This window comes from Tarenaya hassleriana, unplaced genomic scaffold, assembly GCF_000463585.1.
Source record: "Tarenaya hassleriana unplaced genomic scaffold, ASM46358v1 Cleome33, whole genome shotgun sequence".
NCBI classification, from domain to species: Eukaryota; Viridiplantae; Streptophyta; class Magnoliopsida; order Brassicales; family Cleomaceae; genus Tarenaya; species Tarenaya hassleriana.
In genome coordinates, this window is record NW_010966459.1 from 131,743 (window position 1) to 151,911 (window position 20,169).

Consider the following 20,169-nt stretch of genomic DNA (forward strand, 5'->3'; position numbering starts at 1 on the left):
AAAAAAGGGGGGGGGGGGATCACACTTTGGGTTAGGCCGAATCATGTTCAGTTAAATCGACCACAATCGCGACGGATGTTTCCATTGAAGCGGTTCTTAACGCCAAAGCGGCCGAGCTTGGTCATGGCGGTCGCAAACGCGCGGTTAAACGCTTGCGGGTCCTTGGCCCAGGCGTTGACGGTCTGCTTAGAACGGCTGTCGGTGAAGAGAACCTGGTCGGAGGTGAACAGTCCTTTGCCCTGTTGGAGATTCTTGAAGTAGACATTGTCGAAGATCCTTGGAGTGGTGGGGTCCATGTTGATGGCGATTCTGGGGTCCACTTTCTTCGGGCATGCCATCTGAAGGTCCTTGGCGTAGGTCTTGTTCAATGTAGGGTCCACGGGGCTGGTTTTGCTGAAGCTGTAGATTCTGTTGAACACCTTGCTGCAGTGCGCGAATCCGACGGTGTGTGCCGCTGCGTCACGTTTCAATCTCACGGTTTAGATTGCATTCACAATATTGAGACTGAACAAATATATATACATACGTGTATATATATATATATATGTGTGTGTGTGGCTAATGTATATAATGGCGTTACCTGAGAGAGCAATCATGTCATCTTGGCTAAGTTTCAGCTTACTGAAGAGGGCATTGAGTTTGTTAAGATCATCGGTCGGTTTGGGCAAGTTTCCTTCGACACTGGCTGCCTTTGACACCAAACTATCGAACCTTCCGAGCTCCACTTCATAGAACGGTCCTCCTGCCTATATATATATATATATATCATACATATAACATATAGTTCCGGTCATTTCACGAAAAGGATACATGATGCATGCGTTAAGACTGTATAATATATATCTGTATACCGGATCGAGGGGTTATAACTTACTTCGACGACGACGTCTCGGGTAGCCAAGGCAAGGATATCGGCGCAAGAGACCTTGTTACGGCAGTTAGGGTTAGCGTCGAGGGCTTTCTTGGCTTGGATCACCACGTCGAACCCGTCTCCGGCCAATGACAAGTTGTCCGGATGATCCTTCTCCGCCTTGTTGTTCGGTGTTGATTGAATCATAAGCGATGCATCACATCCCTACAATAGATATAGATATCAATAACAAGAAACCAAAATGTATGCATATATATCATGTTAGAAACTGACAAATACATGTCGTATATACGTATATATATATATGTATGTATGTATATGGACATACAGAGACGGCGCAGTCGTGGAAGAAGAGGCGGAGAGTGGCTGGGATGGAGACGAAGGTTTGCTTGACTTTTCTCTTGACGACATTTCTGACGATTTGTTCGACGTTGGGACATGTCTTGGCGTAGAATTTGGGCATCAGCTGAGCCGTGGTTAGGTCAGGGAACATGGAGACGGCGAGACAAAGAGCCGTGGCTAGGACCAGACCGAACCGAGCCATCTCTCCCAAGCGTTGGACTATATAGATTTTAGTTCAATACAAGGTAAAGAAGAGCTGCTTTGTGTTTTGCTTGTGTAATGAAGTTGCACAATGAGGGGCTTTATATAGGAGACGGGCTTGGAGGATATAGTGAAATATAAAATTCATAAGAATATGTTCCACTTGATTTATTTATTTTTATAATTGTATTTTTAATATTAGATTTTAAGTTAAATGCACCACACCGGGCTTTCGTTAATATATATTTTAAAACCGGTCAACTTGATTAATGGGATTAACAAATGTCTGTATACCATTTAATAATGTAAAATGGTAATTTATTATGTGCTTAACTTACGGTTCACTCGGAAGTTCGTGTTATATATTGAATTGTTACAAAAATCGAATTCTATTTAGAACAATGTAAATTTATAATATCAACTTAACCAATTAAGATTATGACTAATTCACTAAGATCATGACAAAACAAAATGGAGAGTGGCGATGTCGCATGCACGTCTTTTGTAGGTAACACCGTAACAGGAGCATCTTGGATCGCTTCTGAATTATTGTTTCATATATCTTTATTATAACATAATATATAATATTTTGTTATTATGCAAATATTGTGCTAGGCACGCTCTTCATTTGGGTGGGACATATCGGCTAAATGTCAAAACTAACATAATAAAGCTTAAGCATATATAATTCAACTGTGCAGATAAAAAAAATTGGACCGACGTATTCTTGTCAAACCGACCAAAAAGCCTTAATTCATTAAATGGGCTTTTTATTGGGCCTTCACTTTTAATTGAGAAATATGGGCCATCTACTGGCTAAGAAGGCCCAGGAACACCACATTTACAGCAGAGCTTCGAAAATGATCAAGGAAAATAAATTGTGTAGATTCCATTGGGCGTCATAATTGCTTGTTACTGCCTTGTAATTAAAATAATAATTTTTTTTATAACCTCATCGTTTTCTAATATATTAATAATTAAGCTCGTGATTATGAAATTGGGAAACCCGAGATTCAGAAGTAGAGAGGAGGATCGTGATCCTTGATTTTCTCAACATGCCTCTTCCCAACGCACTAAAACAGTTACGGTCGCATTAAACATTTAATCATGCTTATGACTATATAAGCTTTTATCTCACTTTAAGAATAATTAAATATATAGTACTGACTTATAATTAGAAATTAAATAAATAAGAATATTCACGAGGACTCGAGTTTTGAGGATGAACTGCTCGAAAGCCCCCCGTGGAAGAAGAGACAGGACATGGCTGCGGTAGCCGTCAGATCCTCGTGTGCTCCGAAACCTACGAATTGTTATGAAAGGGTCCATATGCCCCCATATTACCCATACGATTATTGTTATCATTTTACGTACGTATTATAATTTATATATTGCATAAGCATATATTTAATTACCAACTTTGTCGTAATTTGTACAATTCAATTCTTCCATGACTAAAAAAAAATATTTCTTCTACATTGTTATATCAAAAAGAGATCTTCCATGTTGTTTTTATGTTCTTTAACGCATCTTATCTCTAACACTGACCACACCATCTTAGATATCCGAGGTTCTAACGTGATCGGGTCCGTTCAAAGTTCAAAGTGCACATTCCGAGGTGGGACCCAGTGAGGCCTAATGATCATTATGCCACGTCACCTTTTTTGGTTTCAGCCTTCTCCATGAACCCACGGCCCCTACCCTCGCCCGGCAACGCGTGCATCTCTCTCCCTCTCTCTTCAATTGCATGGTGGAAACACTACCCAAAACTAAAACCCGCATTTCGATGCACTTTTAATCGTTTGGGAACCGGCCCTTGACCGGACCCGCAATGCCTCACAACCCACATGGTCTTACATAATAACCGGCAAACCACATAGAATAGATAAACCGATCGAAACTGACCGGTTCAGGGAAAGCATGACATTAGGAGAAATCAAACCCTTAAACCCTTAACCTCAAATAGAAGGAGCTTGTCGTTTTCCAACCGAGTCGGAGACTTCTCCGATGCACTTAGAGTTTTGTCAAAGAAATAGTAATTCCTATTAACTAATGCGTTGAGCTAGTCGTTAATTTACCTCTAAAATGATTTTTAGTGTGACATATAATTGTCGGTAACAAGTTCTACGGTGAATATCAGGTCAATCCAGTACGCATTTTGACTTGTATAAATGAAATATTATCAGTCCATTGATAATTCTTCGAAACTGAAAAAATAAATATACACAAATGACAACGCAAAACGACTCACTACAAAGTCGACTATTGTGATAATGATTATTATCGTTATCATACTTTTGCATTAAAGTGATGTATTGGTTTAAAAAAAAATAGGAACAAACATGCATACTCAAAGCGGATAATTTAATTTGGAAAAAGTCGGTCCAAGAACAATTAGTGGGAAACCATGTAATAATACAACAATTAACATATTATATTACAATATACGTAATCGGTCGCTGCTTGGGTAGATCCGGTGGGATCAGATCCTGTGCTGAGCCTTTGGAATGTTCGAGGAGGCAGCCCACCAAAATCTAACGGCTACGATCTCTCCGTATGTGGGACCCAACGACATGCCAACCCTTCAAGATTCTGATTCGCTCGCCCTTTATTATGATTATCCCCTCCATTAACCATCCCGAAAGTCTGCTCCAATTATTTATGGTGTCTACATTTATACTTGCACATTTCTGCATGCTTATATATTAATCGGTACATAAGTATACGTATACATAAATTAAATATATGTTTATTTGAGTGATTAAGACAACTGTTTGTGTTGATTTGTTAATCTGGGTTGCATGTGATTTCAGCTCAGCAAGATATAAGATGTTCCCTTTGCCTGTTATTTTTATATCATAGCAACGATTATTATTAAATCATGCATATATATATATATATATATATATATATATGTATGTATAACATGCAAATCCCCTGTACAAGGTACACAGTTGTTAGTTGAACCACAAATACTAAATCATGATGTTACCATATCTAAATGTGAAATTAATATGATTTTATTAACGAAGCATAGAATAAACTTTGTATTCTATTGGTGTCTATATGAATGTTTAACAGCTATATAACAAAAATATCTGTAGATCCGTTATTGGAGCATGGATCTTATAGAACTATAATTACATAATTTAAACTTCAATTGCAGACAACAAAAAATGAGATACTTTTAAAATCTGATCCCACGGATATTGTTTTATTACCGAATTTATTACGTGGTGATGCTGGATCCAAAATTTAAATATATAGGCTTGTCTCTCTTGTGAAATCATCATATACCTGTACAAATATATACAATACATACATACATACATAGATATACACACACACACAAACATGACGTGGACGTAACATGTAAGTAGAGCTTTGCTGGAGCTTGTCTGGGAGGTGACATAAATTTGGCTGAAGGCACTGGGATTTGTTTGGCATGAGTTGCAACAAACACTTCGGGTTCTGTGATGGGAGATAAAATATTATACAAAAACGCAAAGGCATACCCTTTTATTATATTATTTAATTTAACTTTAAACAATGATCCTAAACTAATTAAATAATGATATCAAGGTTATATATAATCACGGGGAATGTGAAAACGCCAATCCAAAAGAGCCGATCTTCCCCCATCGCACAATTCTTTCCTCATTATTCGCAAAAGGAAATTACTTTTAATTTTGTAATTTCCCGATCATCATCAGCTACTTAGCTCTTAAAACTCGGGTCAGTCATGTTCTTCGTAATTTCTTCTCTTTTTTAAATTTAGATTAGGATTATATATCGTATTACTGGGTCCATATACTTATATTCGTGGATCGTATTACAGCAGTTCATGCAGATATATACTGTTTATATATTTGGATATGATGATATTTTTTCTGATATATATATATATTTCATTTTCACAGGTAATTGAACTAATATCCTTTGCAAGACTGCTAGAACAAGGGAGCTCCTTTTCTTTTGGGGGAAATTTATTGCGTATTTGTTGAAATTTGGCTGAAATCGATTCTTTCGGACATGGAGAAGTTTCTTAATCCGTACGACAAGAAGTACATGATCAGAATGGCTATGCTCAAACACGAAGAAACTTTCAAGCATCAGGTTCGTTGATGTTTCTTGCATATATACACACACACAACGTAACATAGATATATACATATATACATGCAATTTAAAACGAGAATGATTCATTTTTTTCATATTAAATACATGGTTTTGTGTATTAGGTAAACGAACTTCATCGTTTATACCACGTTCAGAAGATACTGATGAAGAACATGGAGATGAACAGATCTAAGCAAGAACTTCATAACAACAATGATGTAAATATCGGGATAGGGTTCATCGAAAGGGTGGAAGACGTCGACAGCTGCGACGTTCGAGAAGATTTGAGGATCAAATTAGATTTGGACCGACATGCCAACTTCGATGGATCGGACATAGAGATCATAGACGAGAGTGAGATTGAACTAACACTCGGACCGACATGTTTCAACCGGCCGAGGAAGAAGAAGCCGAAGAAAAACTCATCAGAATCGCCGGAAAATTCGGATTCTCGCCGGAGTTTGTCATCGTCGTCGACGGGATCTAGCAACAATAGAGGAAATGATAGTGCCGTTACCGAAGAACAAACGAGACAGGAGATGTTGATGAAGCAGCAGCAGCCATGGCTCCAAGTATTGAGCTTGAATGTTACTTGATGTCGATTAGCTCATTGTCCTGAAAATATATCTTGAAAATTTTCAGGTTTTAATCTGTAGGGGGTTTTTTGTATGTTGTTCTCTTGTGGTGTTGTGATGAGAATATTTTATTAGGGTTCTTATCAGCTGGTCTATGACATTATTATTAATGGAGGAGCATATGTAAAAGGGTCAACGGTCAATTTTAAAACTCCGGGTAAGAATACATGCTCTTGTTTTGTTCTAGTTAGATGACCTCACGACCTTGTGCCAGTGAATGAGCCACATGACATTTTATTGGGCCTATAGGCCCAATAAATAAAGTGTGGAGAGATTCTCTTGGGCCTTATTTTTTATTCTTTATAAATAAAAAAATACCCGTGTGTTTTTTTGGGGTTGCGTAAAAGCCGCAAAAAGGAAAAATTCGGGTGTGGAAGCGCGCACTGGGTGATAGATGCGCTAATCCTCTCCTCCTCCTGTTTCCTCTTCGCATCTCTCCCTCTCCGACGTTTCCTGTTAGCCTACGCCGTCTTGACCTTACGTGCGCCGTCGGCGCACTCTCCTATCCTGCCCTTACCTGTCGCTACCTCCGTTCCTGCCGCCTCCGACGTCGTCGGTAGTACGGTCGATCGCCTCCATTTCGACATTATCGTCGAGATTCCCGGTTCCAGTCGCCGAGCGATGTCGAAAGCTCGTGTTTACACCGACATCAACGTGATTCGTCCCAAGGAGTATTGGGATTACGAGTCTCTTAACGTTCAATGGGGGTAATGTTTTTTTCTGGAACAGGAAAACCCTAGGATTTGAATTTCGGTTTCGTGCTCATGCGAGATCGGATGATAATCTTAATGGCCCAAAGATCGTATTTCTGTAGTTTATCGTGTTGGATTCTGATTCTGGATTAATGGTCATCACGTGGGGGAAGGGCAATGAAGGCAAACGATCATATTTACCTGATTTCTCTTCCATTTAGCTCAAATCTAATCAAAGTGGTGACAAATAATGTATAAATTGAGCTTTTAAAGCTGCTTTCGAAAAGTTGCAATACTGGATTCTGAATCAGCGTGAGGAAGAATGATTTTGGCCATTTTCTCTCCACTGGATATTAATTTGGATTGAATGGGACGAAAAAAATTAAAAACTTCTTGCCACATTTCTTTGATTATGCTGGGTGGGTGAATGTGCTTCTGCTAAAGTTTATATCTTCCTCTTTTTGTTTTCAGGGATCAAGATGATTACGAGGTAGTCCGGAAGGTTGGACGTGGAAAATATAGTGAGGTTTTTGAGGGCATAAACGTTAATAGCAACGAGAAGTGCATAATCAAGATCCTCAAGCCTGTTAAGAAAAAGAAGGTGACTTTATCTTACATTTCTACAATCAGATAACATATAGATAAATTGTTGAGCTAAGATAAGATCGCCGCTACACCAGATGACTTTTTAGTACTTGGCTTCCATTGATGAGGTTCTGCCTTGATCTTGTCTAGTCGGATGTCGGGTTGTCTTTTTGAAGGCTTGAATGCTCTTTTCTCAGATAAGAAGAGAGATTAAAATACTTCAGAATATCTGTGGAGGGCCAAACATTGTCAAGCTGTTTGATGTTGTCCGAGATCAACACTCGAAAACCCCAAGCTTGATATTCGAGTATGTTAACAGCACAGATTTCAAAGTTCTGTATCCTACATTGACTGATTATGACATCCGCTACTACATCTATGAGCTGTTGAAGGTAATTGCTGTATCGGTGTATTTTACTTCATTTGACTTTGGATGTCCGGAATGTTCCATGGGTCGCTGTCAACTAAGCTAGGAGACATCCTTTTGTGATTATTACTCAGGCACTGGACTTTTGTCATTCACAAGGTATAATGCATAGAGATGTCAAGCCTCACAATGTCATGATAGACCATGAGTTGCGTAAACTTCGCCTGATAGATTGGGGTCTTGCTGAGTTTTATCATCCTGGAAAAGAGTATAATGTCCGTGTGGCCTCAAGGTTTGGATCACTTTATTTTCTATGTACCCTTTATTTCATTTCTTTTTGAATTGATTAAACTGGCTGGACATCGGTTTCCTTTTGGTGATAGAGCTACAGTTTGTGATGAATGATAAGATAGGCTGAAAGTTTTTTCTTTATGTATCAGATACTTCAAGGGACCCGAACTTCTAGTGGATTTACAGGACTATGACTATTCATTGGATATGTGGAGCCTTGGTTGCATGTTCGCAGGGATGGTGAGTGGTCATCTGAATTTCCCTTTTCATTGCCCTGTATCATGTTGTGGACATTTGATTTTGTTAATTATTCCGTTCTTACAGATATTTCGCAAGGAACCATTCTTTTATGGCCACGACAATCAGGATCAACTCGTCAAAATTGCTAAGGTAATTGTACTAACACGATTAGGTTTGCCAGTTGAGGATAAACCCATCTTCTTGAACTAGTATTGGCTCCATTTCAAGTATTTGTCCGTTCTGTCTCAGGTGCTGGGAACTGATGAATTGAATGCATATCTAAACAAGTATCAGTTGGAACTTGATCCTCAGCTTGAGGCACTTGTTGGGAGGTACAAAAATTTTCCTGTTTTCCCTGCATGGATTAAGATTGTGGAGATGTGGTGATGATTTTATTCTACAGAAAACGCCTCCGCCCTCAGCTTACGGTGGGGTATGATATCGTTTTTTTTTTTGTCAATGATCATGATCATGATGTATGTGACCACAGGCACAGCAGGAAACCTTGGTCCAAATTCGTCAATGCGGATAATCAGCATTTAATCTCACCTGAGGTTTTGTTTCTCTCTCCACCTTTTTCTACTCTGCTTTTACTGCAAATTGCTGAAGTTTTATATCACGAGTGTAGGCTATTGATTTCCTGGACAAGTTACTCCGGTATGACCATCAAGACAGATTAACAGCAAGAGAAGCCATGGTACGTGTGTGTGTGTATATATATACACACACGTAAAAGAACAGATTCCCCATGATTGTCTTTATTGATTCTCTACCACTACCACATCCCTTAAATGCTTACTGTATATCCATCCATGGATTCATAGAATGAGAGGGTATATCTCATTGTCTGATGTAGCAGTTGTTCTTGTGGACAGAGCCACCCATATTTTGGGCAAGTGAGGGCAGCGGAAAGCAGCAGAATGCGGACGCAGTAGAGACCGTAAGGCAACGAGTTGGGTGTTCATGTCGGATAATGAAACCAAACCTACCCGGTTTTAAATATACACTCTCACTTTGGTCCTATTTCTTCAACAAAGTAATGAATGAACTTTGTTATGTGGGAAAGTGGAAACCAGACAAGAATGGTATTATATGATATGGGCCCTATTCTTGTCTTTGATGGGCTTTGGTCATTATGGACTATGGGCCTGATATGGGCCTGAATGCTGTTTTTATAGAATTGCTGGGCTGTAAATGAATGATGCGATGCCTAGGTAGAAGCATTTTCTGTAATTATAATAATTAGTCTTTGTCAAGGATAAAACTGAGATTAGACTCTTAACAAAACAAATATCTTTAGATAAGATGAAATCCAACTTTACTTTCTTTTGGATGCTTTTTAAGATTACCCTCCATTAAAGTTTTATCACTAAATTGATGTGATTAAAAAAAATTCGATATTATATATTTTAAAATCGTAAAAGTAATTCTATTTAGGATCGTTAAATTTAATTCGTATATATAGCTACGGTATATCGGAGTAGAAAATTATCATAATTAATTATACGGTCATACACAGTGGCATAACTGTTCGTTTTGGCCACCTCTAAACAAAAAGAAAACACGAGCAAATACCTTTGCATATGAATGACAATTTGAAATTTGTGCATTGATTATTAAAAAAAGGGAAATTACAAAAAAGACAGAAAAAAAAATGATGCCTTTTCGTCACGCGGGTTCTCACGACACGACCAATGGAGAAGAAAAAAATAGTTGCCACCAAATAAAAAAAAAATTGAACAAAAAAAAAACATGTGGTTTTTATTTCGCAACATCAAGACTTTACTGTTTGTGGGTATGACCTGACCCCCCGCGGCCCGGCTTGGATCAAGTCAAAACATGCTTCTCATTTTCATAAAAATCAACATATACTTTTCTTACGATCTGATATTTCATTGTAATTTGTTCAAATTTTCTTATTGTGGAAGATATTATTTGTATAAAGTTTTATGTTTGATATATAAGTTTATTCTGTTATTATTTTTTTGTAGTTAAAAAATGAGAGAAAGAAACGGAAAATAAGAAGAAGAAAAAAAATAAAAGAGATAAATGAAAAAAATTAGAAAATTTCTATTGATTCATATTCAAGTTTTATATACCGACTTGATAACTAAATAACAATAAAAACATTGTAATAGAAACTTTACTAAATCTGTTATCCTTATGATATTTCATTAGAAAAATATATTGTTTCTAGAAATCAATGTTTGACAATTAGGATATAATTTTTCTTGGAGCGAAGAGTCTCAGTCTTCAATCTTCATATTTGTAATTTTTACGTGGCTCACTATGAACGACCAAAAAAACAAAAACATTTATACATTTTCTAAATCCCAAGGGAGAACAAACAGAAGACAGCGACAAGTGTATAACATGTTTCTAGCCAATTGTAGAAAAAAAAAGAGATAAGAAATTTGATAATTCTATCGAAAGGATCATTGTATGAAATAAAATCATAATGGTAAATTTGTTGCACATTATTTACGCATTTTCTCATAAATAGATTATGAATTATTTATATCTAATCGCATTTATGTTTATATTTGGAAATATATTGATTACCAAATAATGAGTGGCGTCAGTTGTTTTTTCTTGACAGGATTCTCTTCAGCTAAAAAAAAAGTTATAATTTTGCATTGATTATCTAAGAGATTTGTCAGTTTGTAAATAAGATTTCACGTAAATTAATTATAGTCATGTCGATTATCATGGACTACTCGAGTTCAAATGCGAAGATTGAAATAGAAAGATGCCGTTCTTTTAAATTTGCAATCTATGTATTATTTATGGACACGAAAAAAAAATCGATGGAGGCAAATGGTCCTATATATGTGTGTGTGTGTATATATATATATAATATTGATGATGGTGATGGTGCTGGTTAAAGTTTAACCATGGCGTGCCAAAAACAGTGGCGTTGGCCCACTCGAGCACGACCCAACATAGCCGATATTCTTTCGTTACCATAGTTTGTATTTATTTCAAATTTTGTATTCTTTAGGGTCACTCGTTATGGTGTATCATATGTTAAAGAAATATACACATGCATGCATACCTGCGTTATAGTTTTTTTCCGTGTTATAAGATATTTGGGTTTCGAAATTTTGAATTACATACTGCTAATTATGTTTGTCCATAGAAAATCTAAGTTTATGTATATATATATATATAAATATAAAACGCAAAAGGGGACTAATACGGCTCCGTGGATGATACCATTTAAATAATTCGAACAAAAGCATATAACTTTTTTTCCCCGCAATAACTAACTTTTTTCTCTCGATGCCTTATGTTTGGTCCCTAAGTGTATATATATGTATGTATGTATGTATGTATGTATGTATGTATGTATGTATGTATGTATGTATGTATGTATGTATGTATGTATGTATGTATGTATGTATGTATGTATGTATGTATGTATGTATGTATGTATGTATGTATGTATGTATGTATGTATGTATGTATGAGACATGAGCTAAGGCTTCTCTGTTTCTACTGACTTGTCAACAGAAGCTTCTCTTCTTTAAATATTCAGCTCTTTCTCTTCCTCTTTCGTTTTATTTTTATTTTTTTCAAACGCTCTCTCGCATTGAATCTCCCGAAGCTTCGTACATGGCGAGGATACGTACGGAAGAAAATATAGAAGAGACCCGTTTGATCTCCCCTCGACATCCACACGAAGACGACGACTATGAAGAAGAAGATGCGTTATCGTTATGCGATCTGCCGGTGAATCTATCAGTAAGGGAAGTCGATGAATTTCGAGGATCTCCGAGTAATGGGGAATCTCGCGAGGCGTCAGCAAAACAAGAACAGGAAGATTCCGATTTCAGGTTCGATTTCGCGGTCACGTCGTCGTCGCGGGCCGGGTCGGAACGGTCCGAGATGAGTACGGCGGACGAGTTGTTCTTCAAAGGCCGTATCTTACCGTTACGCCACTCAGTGAGCCTGGACGCCGGGTCAACCGGAGATCCGACCCGGTTTCTAGCCCCAGCCATTACTCTTCCAGCACCACTACCACCACCACCGGCGGCGGTGGCGGCAGTGGATCTGGCCGGAAAACGAAAAACAATTTCATAAATTATTTCAGTCAACCAAGCCCACAGCCACAGATCAGAAGAACGTCAAGCTTAGCGGCGCGTGTTAGTACAAGCAGAAGTCCGAAATCTTCAATCTGGGATTTTCTCCGGCTCGGCCTCGTTCGCGCGCCGGAGATCGAGCTGCAAGACCTCAAGCTCCGACCCACCGCCGGCAACACGAAATCATCATCTGTCAGTCGGAACAGCAGCTGCAGTAGCACAAGCACGAGCTGCAATTCCAGGAAAGCGACATGGGGATCGAAAACAAGGAAACAGGGAAATGGGTTTGTCTCGTCTGATCGGAGAAGAGGGTTCTTGTTCGGGGACTGCAAGTGTTCGGTCGCGACAGCGGATGTTCCTCTGAAGAATGGTGTCCCCGGCGGTCCTGTGGAGACGGTGGTGGCGGCGACGGAGGAGAAACAGAGGAGGAAGAAGAAGACGGCGAAGAAGAAAGCAGAGAAAACGGCGATGTCGCGAAAGAGAACGTTCGAGTGGATAAAGGAACTTTCACATGCAAGCTTCGTCGACCATGGAAGGAGCTTGGCGTGATCACCCAGCAATCGCATGCTTCTCTTTTTCTTTTTCTTTGCTTTTTTTTTTATTGCCTTAATCATTTTTCCCACCATATTTTCTTTTTGTATTCTAGTGCATTATAGATTTTGCTGATTTTGTTTTGAATTAAAGCGGAACGTAGGGTGTCACACGATCGAAAATAACCTTCTAAAAAATAAATGTTCCATTCTAATGTTGCTAACGATGATTAACATAATATTATTTCCATGATACAAATATTAAATTACACAAAATATGGAACCAATGCAAGCACGCCATTCAAAAAAAAAAAAAAAGGAACCGAGGGCAATGTGACAGTTTAAAACAGCCTAACAATAATATTGATTTTCTGGAGCCGTAGAATCTTATAGGTGGAGGTGCTCGGCATGATTCAAGCAATGATGATGTTATTTAGGCAAAGACGTGAAATATGGCACATTATCATAATATCATATAGTATATTTTATTTCGAACTTTGACCTATTTGACCTGTTTCAAGTGTACATTGCTGCTTGGAATTACACCATGTATGCGCCTTCTGTCTACTCTCAATATCAGTTTCGAAGTCATGATTTACATAATTACAAATGGGCATGTCTGAACTTATTATGGGTGGACTTGACTGACCTGAAGGTAGGCCCATTAACCCATAGGCCTATTAGGGTAGGCCCATGAGAAGAGGCCCACTATATTCCGTAGTCATTTTTGTTGTTCACTTGCCAAATATGCGTGTGTGAAGGTATATGTATATACCAGATTTTATTCTGTTTGTTGAAAAAAAAAAAAAAAAAAATACAGAACCTGTAAGCCAAAGTTAGAAAGAGACCCAGATTTCTACATACATTCACAAATCATAAACATGAAACCAAGTTAAAAAAATTTGAATAACAAGAAACTGAAAGATCAATCTCTCCCATGATTCCCTTGTCTTTGTGTTCTGAAGTACCTGAGAAGATTATGTGCCTGCATTAACAGCAAAACTCAAAATGAGTTTATGCAAGATCATAACAGAAATCTAAACAAAAAGCCAGTCTTTTTGTTCTGTTTCAGGTTTCGAACCTTTTCTCTGGCTCGAGCCGTTCCTGTCCTGGTAAGAGCCACCAGAGGTGGAATAGCTCCTTCTTGTATGACCGAGTTGCAGAACCGCGGGCTATGCATACTCTTTCCCTCTGGCCGAACCCAATTCCACAACCTCCACAAGAACCGGTATCCCGCCTTCTTGACCAATGGCAACTTTCCCTTCTTTGATGGTTGCAAGATTTGCCAGCACAACCAGCGCCTTCTCCACCATACCCGTCCCTGGATCCATCAGTTCGACCAAGTGTCTGACCGCCCCTGCCTGCACTATCCAGGCTTTGTTCTCGTGTTGTTTTGATAAACTGAACAAAGCCGTGGCTGCATCTTTCTTGCCTCTGAGGCTCCCTTCCCCTAAAAGTTCAACCAGTGGCTCGATGGCTCCCGCCCGTCCTATCTTGATCTTGTTCTCTTCGATCACTGACAAGCTAAACAGGGTGGCTGCTGAATTCTCTTTGGCTTCTGGGGTTCCGGTTTTTAGAACGTGGATGAGTGGCTCGATGGCTCCAGCCTCAGAAATTACCAATTTATTGTTGTCGTTGATGGATGAGTTCAGAAGGGCAGTCACCGCATCTTCTTGGATTTTAGCATCGGTTGAGTTAAGCAGATCAACTAGTAAGCTGATTGCTCCACATTTTGCAATCACGATACGGTTGTCAGTGCTGTTTCTTGATAACATCCTGATACGAGCCGTAGCCTCTCTTTGGGTTTCGAGTGAAGGGCTTTTCAGGTCCTCCACCAGCTTCTTCACCTCGGTTTCTATACTTGAACCAGTTCCTGTTTCGGTTATCGTTGCTGAGATGATTCCCGGGAAACGCCTTCGCGATGGGTTGCGTTGGATGGTCTGAATCTGTACCCGAGACAGCTCAGAATGTTCTCTCTGTGAGTTTTCTGCACCTGCAGCTGTTCCTGACTCTGTTGCCATCCCAGGAACCTCATCAGAGACCTCATCTGTAGCAGAAGCAGACTTACCGAGGATCTGTGGCAGTTCCTCAATTTCAGGAGCATGTAAAGATCCTGTCCTAGCTGGTGAATTGGTATTCTTGTCTTCCAAGTTAGTCCAATCTCCAGTACTATCCTGCGACGTGCCAGTAAAATTCGATGAAGAAGAATCTCTTTCTGACTGAACCCAATTGCTTACAGCTGACACCTGACCGCTAGGTCCATCTGAATAAAGTGAATCATTTGGTGTAACATGAGAATTACCCGAATCATCAACACATGTTTCAGCAAGAAGAAGGAACTGTTGACTCGACCTAAATAACTCCAAGGGATCCAGGGGCTTGACATTGTTTGATTCACACCAACTGGTAATAAAGGCCTTGACAATGAAATTAGGTGTCAGAATGGTGTGGGATAGAACCTGTCTTGTCCTCGGGCAAACCATGAGTCCCATATCGAGCCAGTTCTGTATAAACACACGTTCGTATGTCTGACCAGAGGAAACGATGACTGGATTGGTCATAAGTTCAAGAGACAGAGGGCAGCAAAAATCAGGAGGCACCCGAACAGGACTACCCATCTGAGACTGCTTCACCTTGGTAAGGTAATCATGCATTCTGTTTACGAGGGAAATCAATCGGTCTAAGAACTCAGCTTCACTATTCTTCTCACCTTGCTCAGCATTCTCCTTCATGCTTTCAAGGACCACAGCTTCAATCAGAATCTCCTGGTTGGATTTCAGACCAAGATTCTTTGCAATTTTCGCTAGAACCTCTGCAGTGGGCCCAATGCCATCTCCTTGATCCTTCAGAGCCTGATGGATGGTTGAGTACATCACTTCGTTTCCCATTTTCTTTATCATTTCTAAGCAGTGCTGCAATTATGAACGCTTTATCAATATGTAGCTCAAAATTGAAAGTGGCTGTAATGTTCTCAGAGAAACAACCACATTATAAAGAAGAACCAATCAACTTTTGGGTCTTAAACAAAACGACAGCAAAGCGATTAGGGTATCTGTAATAAAATTTCTGGAAAAAAAAAAGCAAAGTACTATAAGCAAAACGAGAGTTCAAGAAAGTGTCCTAGAGAAATTTCGGATCAATTCCAGATCAATGGGAATGATTCTTCCCAAAATAGTAAGGACATCAGTTAAGAAAAATCTGGATGGATTATAAAACTCAAAACTGAAAATCTGCAAGAGAAACATACCGAGTATCGATTCAATTGCCTATGTAACAGATAGGATATCAGTTAGCAAGTTTTGACCCATGTGTTCAGAATGGTAAAAAGAATTCAGATGGAGCTGGCATTGTCATATTACCTCAACAGATGATAAACTCAATTCGTCAGGTAACTGTTGTTCGAAATGTGTCAGCAGTTGGAAGACCTCCATGCTGGACTCCCTCACCTTTGACACTAATGATTCGATTTGGAGAACCTTATAGAACAACAAAAGAGAAATTGAATTAGTTAAACAATTCTTTCTCTCACAAATGACCGCAGGATTCTATACTTACAGAATAAAGTCTACTTGAGAGAGGTTGCCAGCTCTGGAACAGTTCCCTTAATTCGTCCACGTATTGGGCTAACTCTTCAAATCCATTGTTAAGCAACTCGTTTGAAGCAGCATCAGAGTCAAAAAGGGCTGAAAGAATGGGCTTCAAAATCTTTGCTACCTCTTCCCCCTTTGCGTAGTACTTTCGAGCCGGGTCAGAGTTTATGTTGTCGAGAGATGATAGACTTAGAAATGAGGAGATGTTATCGAGAAGTGATCTTAACCACGACATCTCCATTTGAACCTTCAGTCATCAACAGCCAGAAAGTAAACCATGGGAATCTCGGGCATTAGTAAACTTAGGAATCTATAGCTGAAAAAGACAAAAGCAATCTGAAACTCCGAAGGTATGTAAGACTTTGAGAAACTTACCATGTCTTATAGATGAAGTAAAACCACTCAAGTTCAGCAGCAGCAGTCACTTGTCGATGGAAAAGAAATTCACATATGGAAACTTGAGGCTTTTAAGCTCCACCAGCAGTCAAAGTTGAAGACTATATCAATGCTTAGGTAATCAAATTTCCTAAAATGAGATCTGCAGAGCATTAGACCATTGATTCAGAACAAAAGCAAGTCATTAAGATTAATTTATATCGTTCCTCGGCTACATTCAAGTTCAAATCAGCTCCAATTCACTTGAACTGCCATAAATCCTACAGCTCCAATTCACTTGAACAAAAGCAGAACTGAAGCTAAACATCAAGCCTCTCTCTCAGCATAAAGATAACAGCTCTCGTCTATTGGCAGGTGTAAAGATGATAACTTCGTATGATCTAACATCATAACCGCTTGTACAAGTTTCAATCTATGCCCTAAATGCAAGAACAATGCAGTAATTTCTATATTTACCTTCAATGGTTAAAACTTTCAATCGGATCAAGACGAGGGCACAAGCATTTACAGAGCCGAGGACCCACCAAAACCCAGAAATCCTCCTAACTTCGCGTTAACCCTAGAAATTTATAAATGTTTTTACTTCGCATCGTACAGAAAGATCGTAAATTACAAGTCAAAGCAGGCGTGTAAGTATTTTCTTTAACGCTATTTCTAAAGAACTTCGAATCGAACAGAGATCGAAACTGTTTCGAGCTTCGATCTCCAAATTCAAAATCAAACCTAACTTACAGAAAAGGAAGAAGAAGCGACACTTAAAAAAAAAAAAAAGGAAAGAAGAAGAAGTACCTGATGGGGAGTTTTCTCTTTCGCTCTCCCTCCTAAGTTTCGGTCGTTTCGTTTGCACGAAGACAAAAAAAAATGGTTGTTTTTCCCGGTTCGGTATTTCTCTGTATCATGAATCCGACGTCTGCATTATATATACATATATACATATATGTATATATAATTGTGGGTGCATTTTCGCAAGGACCGGAATTGATTGACGGAGAAGGAAAAACGCATAAAATTCCCCAAAGCTCCGAGATTGAAAAGGAAGCGCGTTTCCGTTAAGTCGCTTCCTTTGAATTTTGACCAGTTTTCATTTTTCTTCATCTTTGTTCAACCCCACAAAAATCTATTATGTATTTTTATAATTAAATAAATAAAAAACGTCACTTTCAAGTGGAACAAATGATGAAATCCTTAATCGAGTCCTAACCCATGTCTTGAATGATAATGAGATTATGACTATGAAACACGTATTTTTCCATCCACTGATTGATAATTATTCTACATGGAAAATTCGTTCTTACATTATCATAGAAGCCGAAATAGGAAGATATTCCTACAACATCATGCCTCCAATTTTCTTTTGAAGCGGTTGGCTGCAATTCCTTGGACAACAAGGAACATGACAACAACATCTGGAAACAACTTTGTCTGTTGTTCCTCCGACCAATCCATCACTCTTCAGACATGCCTCCTGAAAGATTGGAAGACTAATTCCACTACTACAGATGTATGGGCAGGCAGATTATTCGACGGCATCTGTCAGTGTTTGTTTAGATGATGGAGCAACCAGGCGCCATGGAGTGAAGGATACGCCGTGTGAGATGAGGTAAAGCACGAACACGACATACGCAATGGTGACGATGACTACCACTGTAAGAAATGCCACGCCCGTTACAGCTCCTGAGAAGAAATCCACTAGAAGATACCCGTTAATGGCTATCACCAGCGCTGCCACAATCCAGGCTACCGCCTGCAAATACAATGGCGATATATATGACTACGATGATGCGATATATGATTACGATGAACAGATTGCAGAACGAGCCATCATGGCCGGGAATGAAAAAGGGAAAAACTTTAGGTACCTGGACAAAGGGTTTGATTCGGAAACTGCCCATGATTTGCTCCTTAGAGACCAAGCAAAGGAGGGGAATAAGAGCAAAGGGTATCTGAACAGATTGCAGAACATTCAGCCATTCGTTCATCTCATCAAGCAAAGATTCTGACGAGTCGAAAACAAGGGCCACTATCATGGTCGGGACAATCGCAAAGCTCCGTGTTATTAAGGCCCTTAACCATTTCTTCAGCCTGAGGTTCAGAAATCCTCCCATTATGAACTGCCCCGCATAAGTACCGGTGATAGTACTACTCTGACCCGCGGCTAACACCCCGATGGCCCATATATAGAGTATCGGAAAAACCCCACCCCCATATTTGTCTTGTAGGTATTGCCCTGCATTGACAAGTCCAATACTCTCTGCTATTTCTGTCCCGAAGAACGATTTCGCAAACACTGTGGTCACAAAGACGTTTATTATAAACGAAACTACGAGGGCGCCGGTTGATTCGAGGGTGTAGTACATGAGCGCTTCTTTGACCCGATACGTCTTTTTCGGGTCAATTTCCCGGGACTGCACGAGTGCGGAATGCAAGAACACATTGTGAGGCATGATAATGCATCCTACGATACCCACAGCTTGTTTTATTGTTCTTGAGCTGAGCTTTGGGACCAGGACTCCTGCAAAACACGGAAGCTAGCCTCTTTTCTCCAGAGAAAAGGAGAGATTACAGATCAAGACACGAGAACAAAGAGAATCTAACCGACAAGGAGTTCTGTTCCACTTGGCTTTGTTTCACCAAACATCCAAGCAAAAGAAATTGCCATAATTGCAATTAGGACAGCAAACACAGCCTCTAGTTTCCTTATGCCGTAGTTCTCCAGGAACAGAAAGATGAAACTGCAATAAATCCAATTTAAGAAAGTAATCCTGTCAAAAAGAATCATTTTCCCTCTTGTAGATCTCGTTCCTCTGAACAAACACGAGAAACGTAGCAACAAGACCAGTTCCAACAATAAGTACTATATTACATATTGATAATTGATGAGTGATTCAGTACGCAAAGCAACTATGAGAAACCCTAATCTGAAATTTAGGGTTTATGTTGGGTTCTAGCCATACAGAGAAACAGAAATTACCAATCGAGAGCTGTGATGACAACTCCAGCCCAGAGAGGGATAAACCCATTAGACAAAATCTTGATGGCTATGGCACTTCCGATAACCTCCTGTATATCGGCGCCGATCAGAGCAACCTCCGCCATGATCCACAGAACCATCCTCGCCCACGTAGGGTACTCCTCCCGACAGAGCTCCGCCAGATGTCGGCCCGTGGCGACCCCGAGACGAGCCGATAGGAGCTGGACGAACAACCCAATCGCCGTCGCCCACATCAC

The 20,169-nt window shown here is 39.5% G+C and overlaps 5 protein-coding genes and 1 pseudogene across 5 annotated transcripts in view; 3 read left to right on the forward strand and 3 right to left on the reverse strand.

Annotated features, from left to right (window-relative positions):
* Nucleotides 1-12: 12 nt before the first annotated feature.
* Nucleotides 13-1,471, reverse strand: LOC104821231 (peroxidase 35-like). Its single transcript, XM_010552039.1, has 4 exons — nucleotides 1,200-1,471; nucleotides 875-1,075; nucleotides 581-746; nucleotides 13-454 (listed from the first exon to the last, which is right to left on the reverse strand). The coding sequence occupies exons 1-4, from the start codon at nucleotides 1,413-1,415 to the stop codon at nucleotides 48-50; spliced, it is 990 nt and encodes a 329-aa protein (XP_010550341.1). The 5' UTR covers nucleotides 1,416-1,471; the 3' UTR covers nucleotides 13-47.
* Nucleotides 1,472-5,054: 3,583 nt separating this feature from the next.
* On the forward strand, nucleotides 5,055-6,324 carry LOC104821233. Its single transcript, XM_010552040.1, has 3 exons — nucleotides 5,055-5,149; nucleotides 5,335-5,530; nucleotides 5,656-6,324. Exons 2-3 carry the CDS (start codon nucleotides 5,447-5,449, stop codon nucleotides 6,127-6,129), a joined length of 558 nt encoding a protein of 185 aa, XP_010550342.1. The 5' UTR covers nucleotides 5,055-5,149; nucleotides 5,335-5,446; the 3' UTR covers nucleotides 6,130-6,324.
* A 189-nt stretch (nucleotides 6,325-6,513) lies between these two features.
* LOC104821234 (casein kinase II subunit alpha-2) lies at nucleotides 6,514-9,476 on the forward strand. The gene is made up of 10 exons (XM_010552041.1): nucleotides 6,514-6,875; nucleotides 7,332-7,461; nucleotides 7,643-7,837; nucleotides 7,947-8,104; nucleotides 8,253-8,343; nucleotides 8,428-8,493; nucleotides 8,593-8,675; nucleotides 8,834-8,897; nucleotides 8,972-9,040; nucleotides 9,219-9,476. The coding sequence occupies exons 1-10, from the start codon at nucleotides 6,790-6,792 to the stop codon at nucleotides 9,276-9,278; spliced, it is 1,002 nt and encodes a 333-aa protein (XP_010550343.1). The 5' UTR covers nucleotides 6,514-6,789; the 3' UTR covers nucleotides 9,279-9,476.
* Nucleotides 9,477-11,794: 2,318 nt separating this feature from the next.
* LOC104821235 lies at nucleotides 11,795-13,091 on the forward strand (annotated as a pseudogene).
* A 700-nt stretch (nucleotides 13,092-13,791) lies between these two features.
* LOC104821236 (U-box domain-containing protein 2) lies at nucleotides 13,792-17,950 on the reverse strand. The gene is given in 7 exon segments (XM_019203440.1): nucleotides 13,792-13,940; nucleotides 14,037-14,136; nucleotides 14,138-15,867; nucleotides 16,315-16,431; nucleotides 16,511-16,792; nucleotides 16,921-17,083; nucleotides 17,731-17,950. Coding segments are annotated over 6 exon segments (2,292 nt in total). The 5' UTR covers nucleotides 16,924-17,083; nucleotides 17,731-17,950; the 3' UTR covers nucleotides 13,792-13,880.
* Nucleotides 17,951-18,145: 195 nt separating this feature from the next.
* Nucleotides 18,146-20,169, reverse strand: part of LOC104821237 (metal transporter Nramp4-like) — a 2,822-nt gene continuing 798 nt past the window's right edge. The window contains exons 2-5 of the mRNA XM_010552043.2: nucleotides 19,913-20,169; nucleotides 19,537-19,673; nucleotides 18,801-19,453; nucleotides 18,146-18,685 (exon numbers count right to left, since the gene is read on the reverse strand). The exon at nucleotides 19,913-20,169 is cut by the window's right edge and continues 2 nt beyond it. Coding sequence (XP_010550345.1) covers nucleotides 18,458-18,685; nucleotides 18,801-19,453; nucleotides 19,537-19,673; nucleotides 19,913-20,169 — 1,275 coding nt within the window. The 3' untranslated portion in view covers nucleotides 18,146-18,457. The remainder of the gene's footprint in view (nucleotides 18,686-18,800; nucleotides 19,454-19,536; nucleotides 19,674-19,912) is intronic.

Coding starts and splice junctions, on each gene's coding strand:
- LOC104821233 (XM_010552040.1), top strand. CDS start 5,447: ATGGAGAAGTTTCTTAATCCGTACGACAAGAAGTACATGATCAGAATG. Junction 5,531..5,655: donor AAGAAACTTTCAAGCATCAG/GTTCGTTGATGT, acceptor TTTGTGTATTAG/GTAAACGAACTTCATCGTTT.
- LOC104821231 (XM_010552039.1), bottom strand. CDS start 1,415: ATGGCTCGGTTCGGTCTGGTCCTAGCCACGGCTCTTTGTCTCGCCGTC. Junction 1,076..1,199: donor TCCACGACTGCGCCGTCTCT/GTATGTCCATAT, acceptor TATCTATTGTAG/GGATGTGATGCATCGCTTAT. Junction 455..580: donor TGACATGATTGCTCTCTCAG/GTAACGCCATTA, acceptor AACGTGACGCAG/CGGCACACACCGTCGGATTC.
- LOC104821234 (XM_010552041.1), top strand. CDS start 6,790: ATGTCGAAAGCTCGTGTTTACACCGACATCAACGTGATTCGTCCCAAG. Junction 6,876..7,331: donor TCTCTTAACGTTCAATGGGG/GTAATGTTTTTT, acceptor TTTTGTTTTCAG/GGATCAAGATGATTACGAGG. Junction 8,676..8,833: donor CTTGAGGCACTTGTTGGGAG/GTACAAAAATTT, acceptor ATGTGACCACAG/GCACAGCAGGAAACCTTGGT.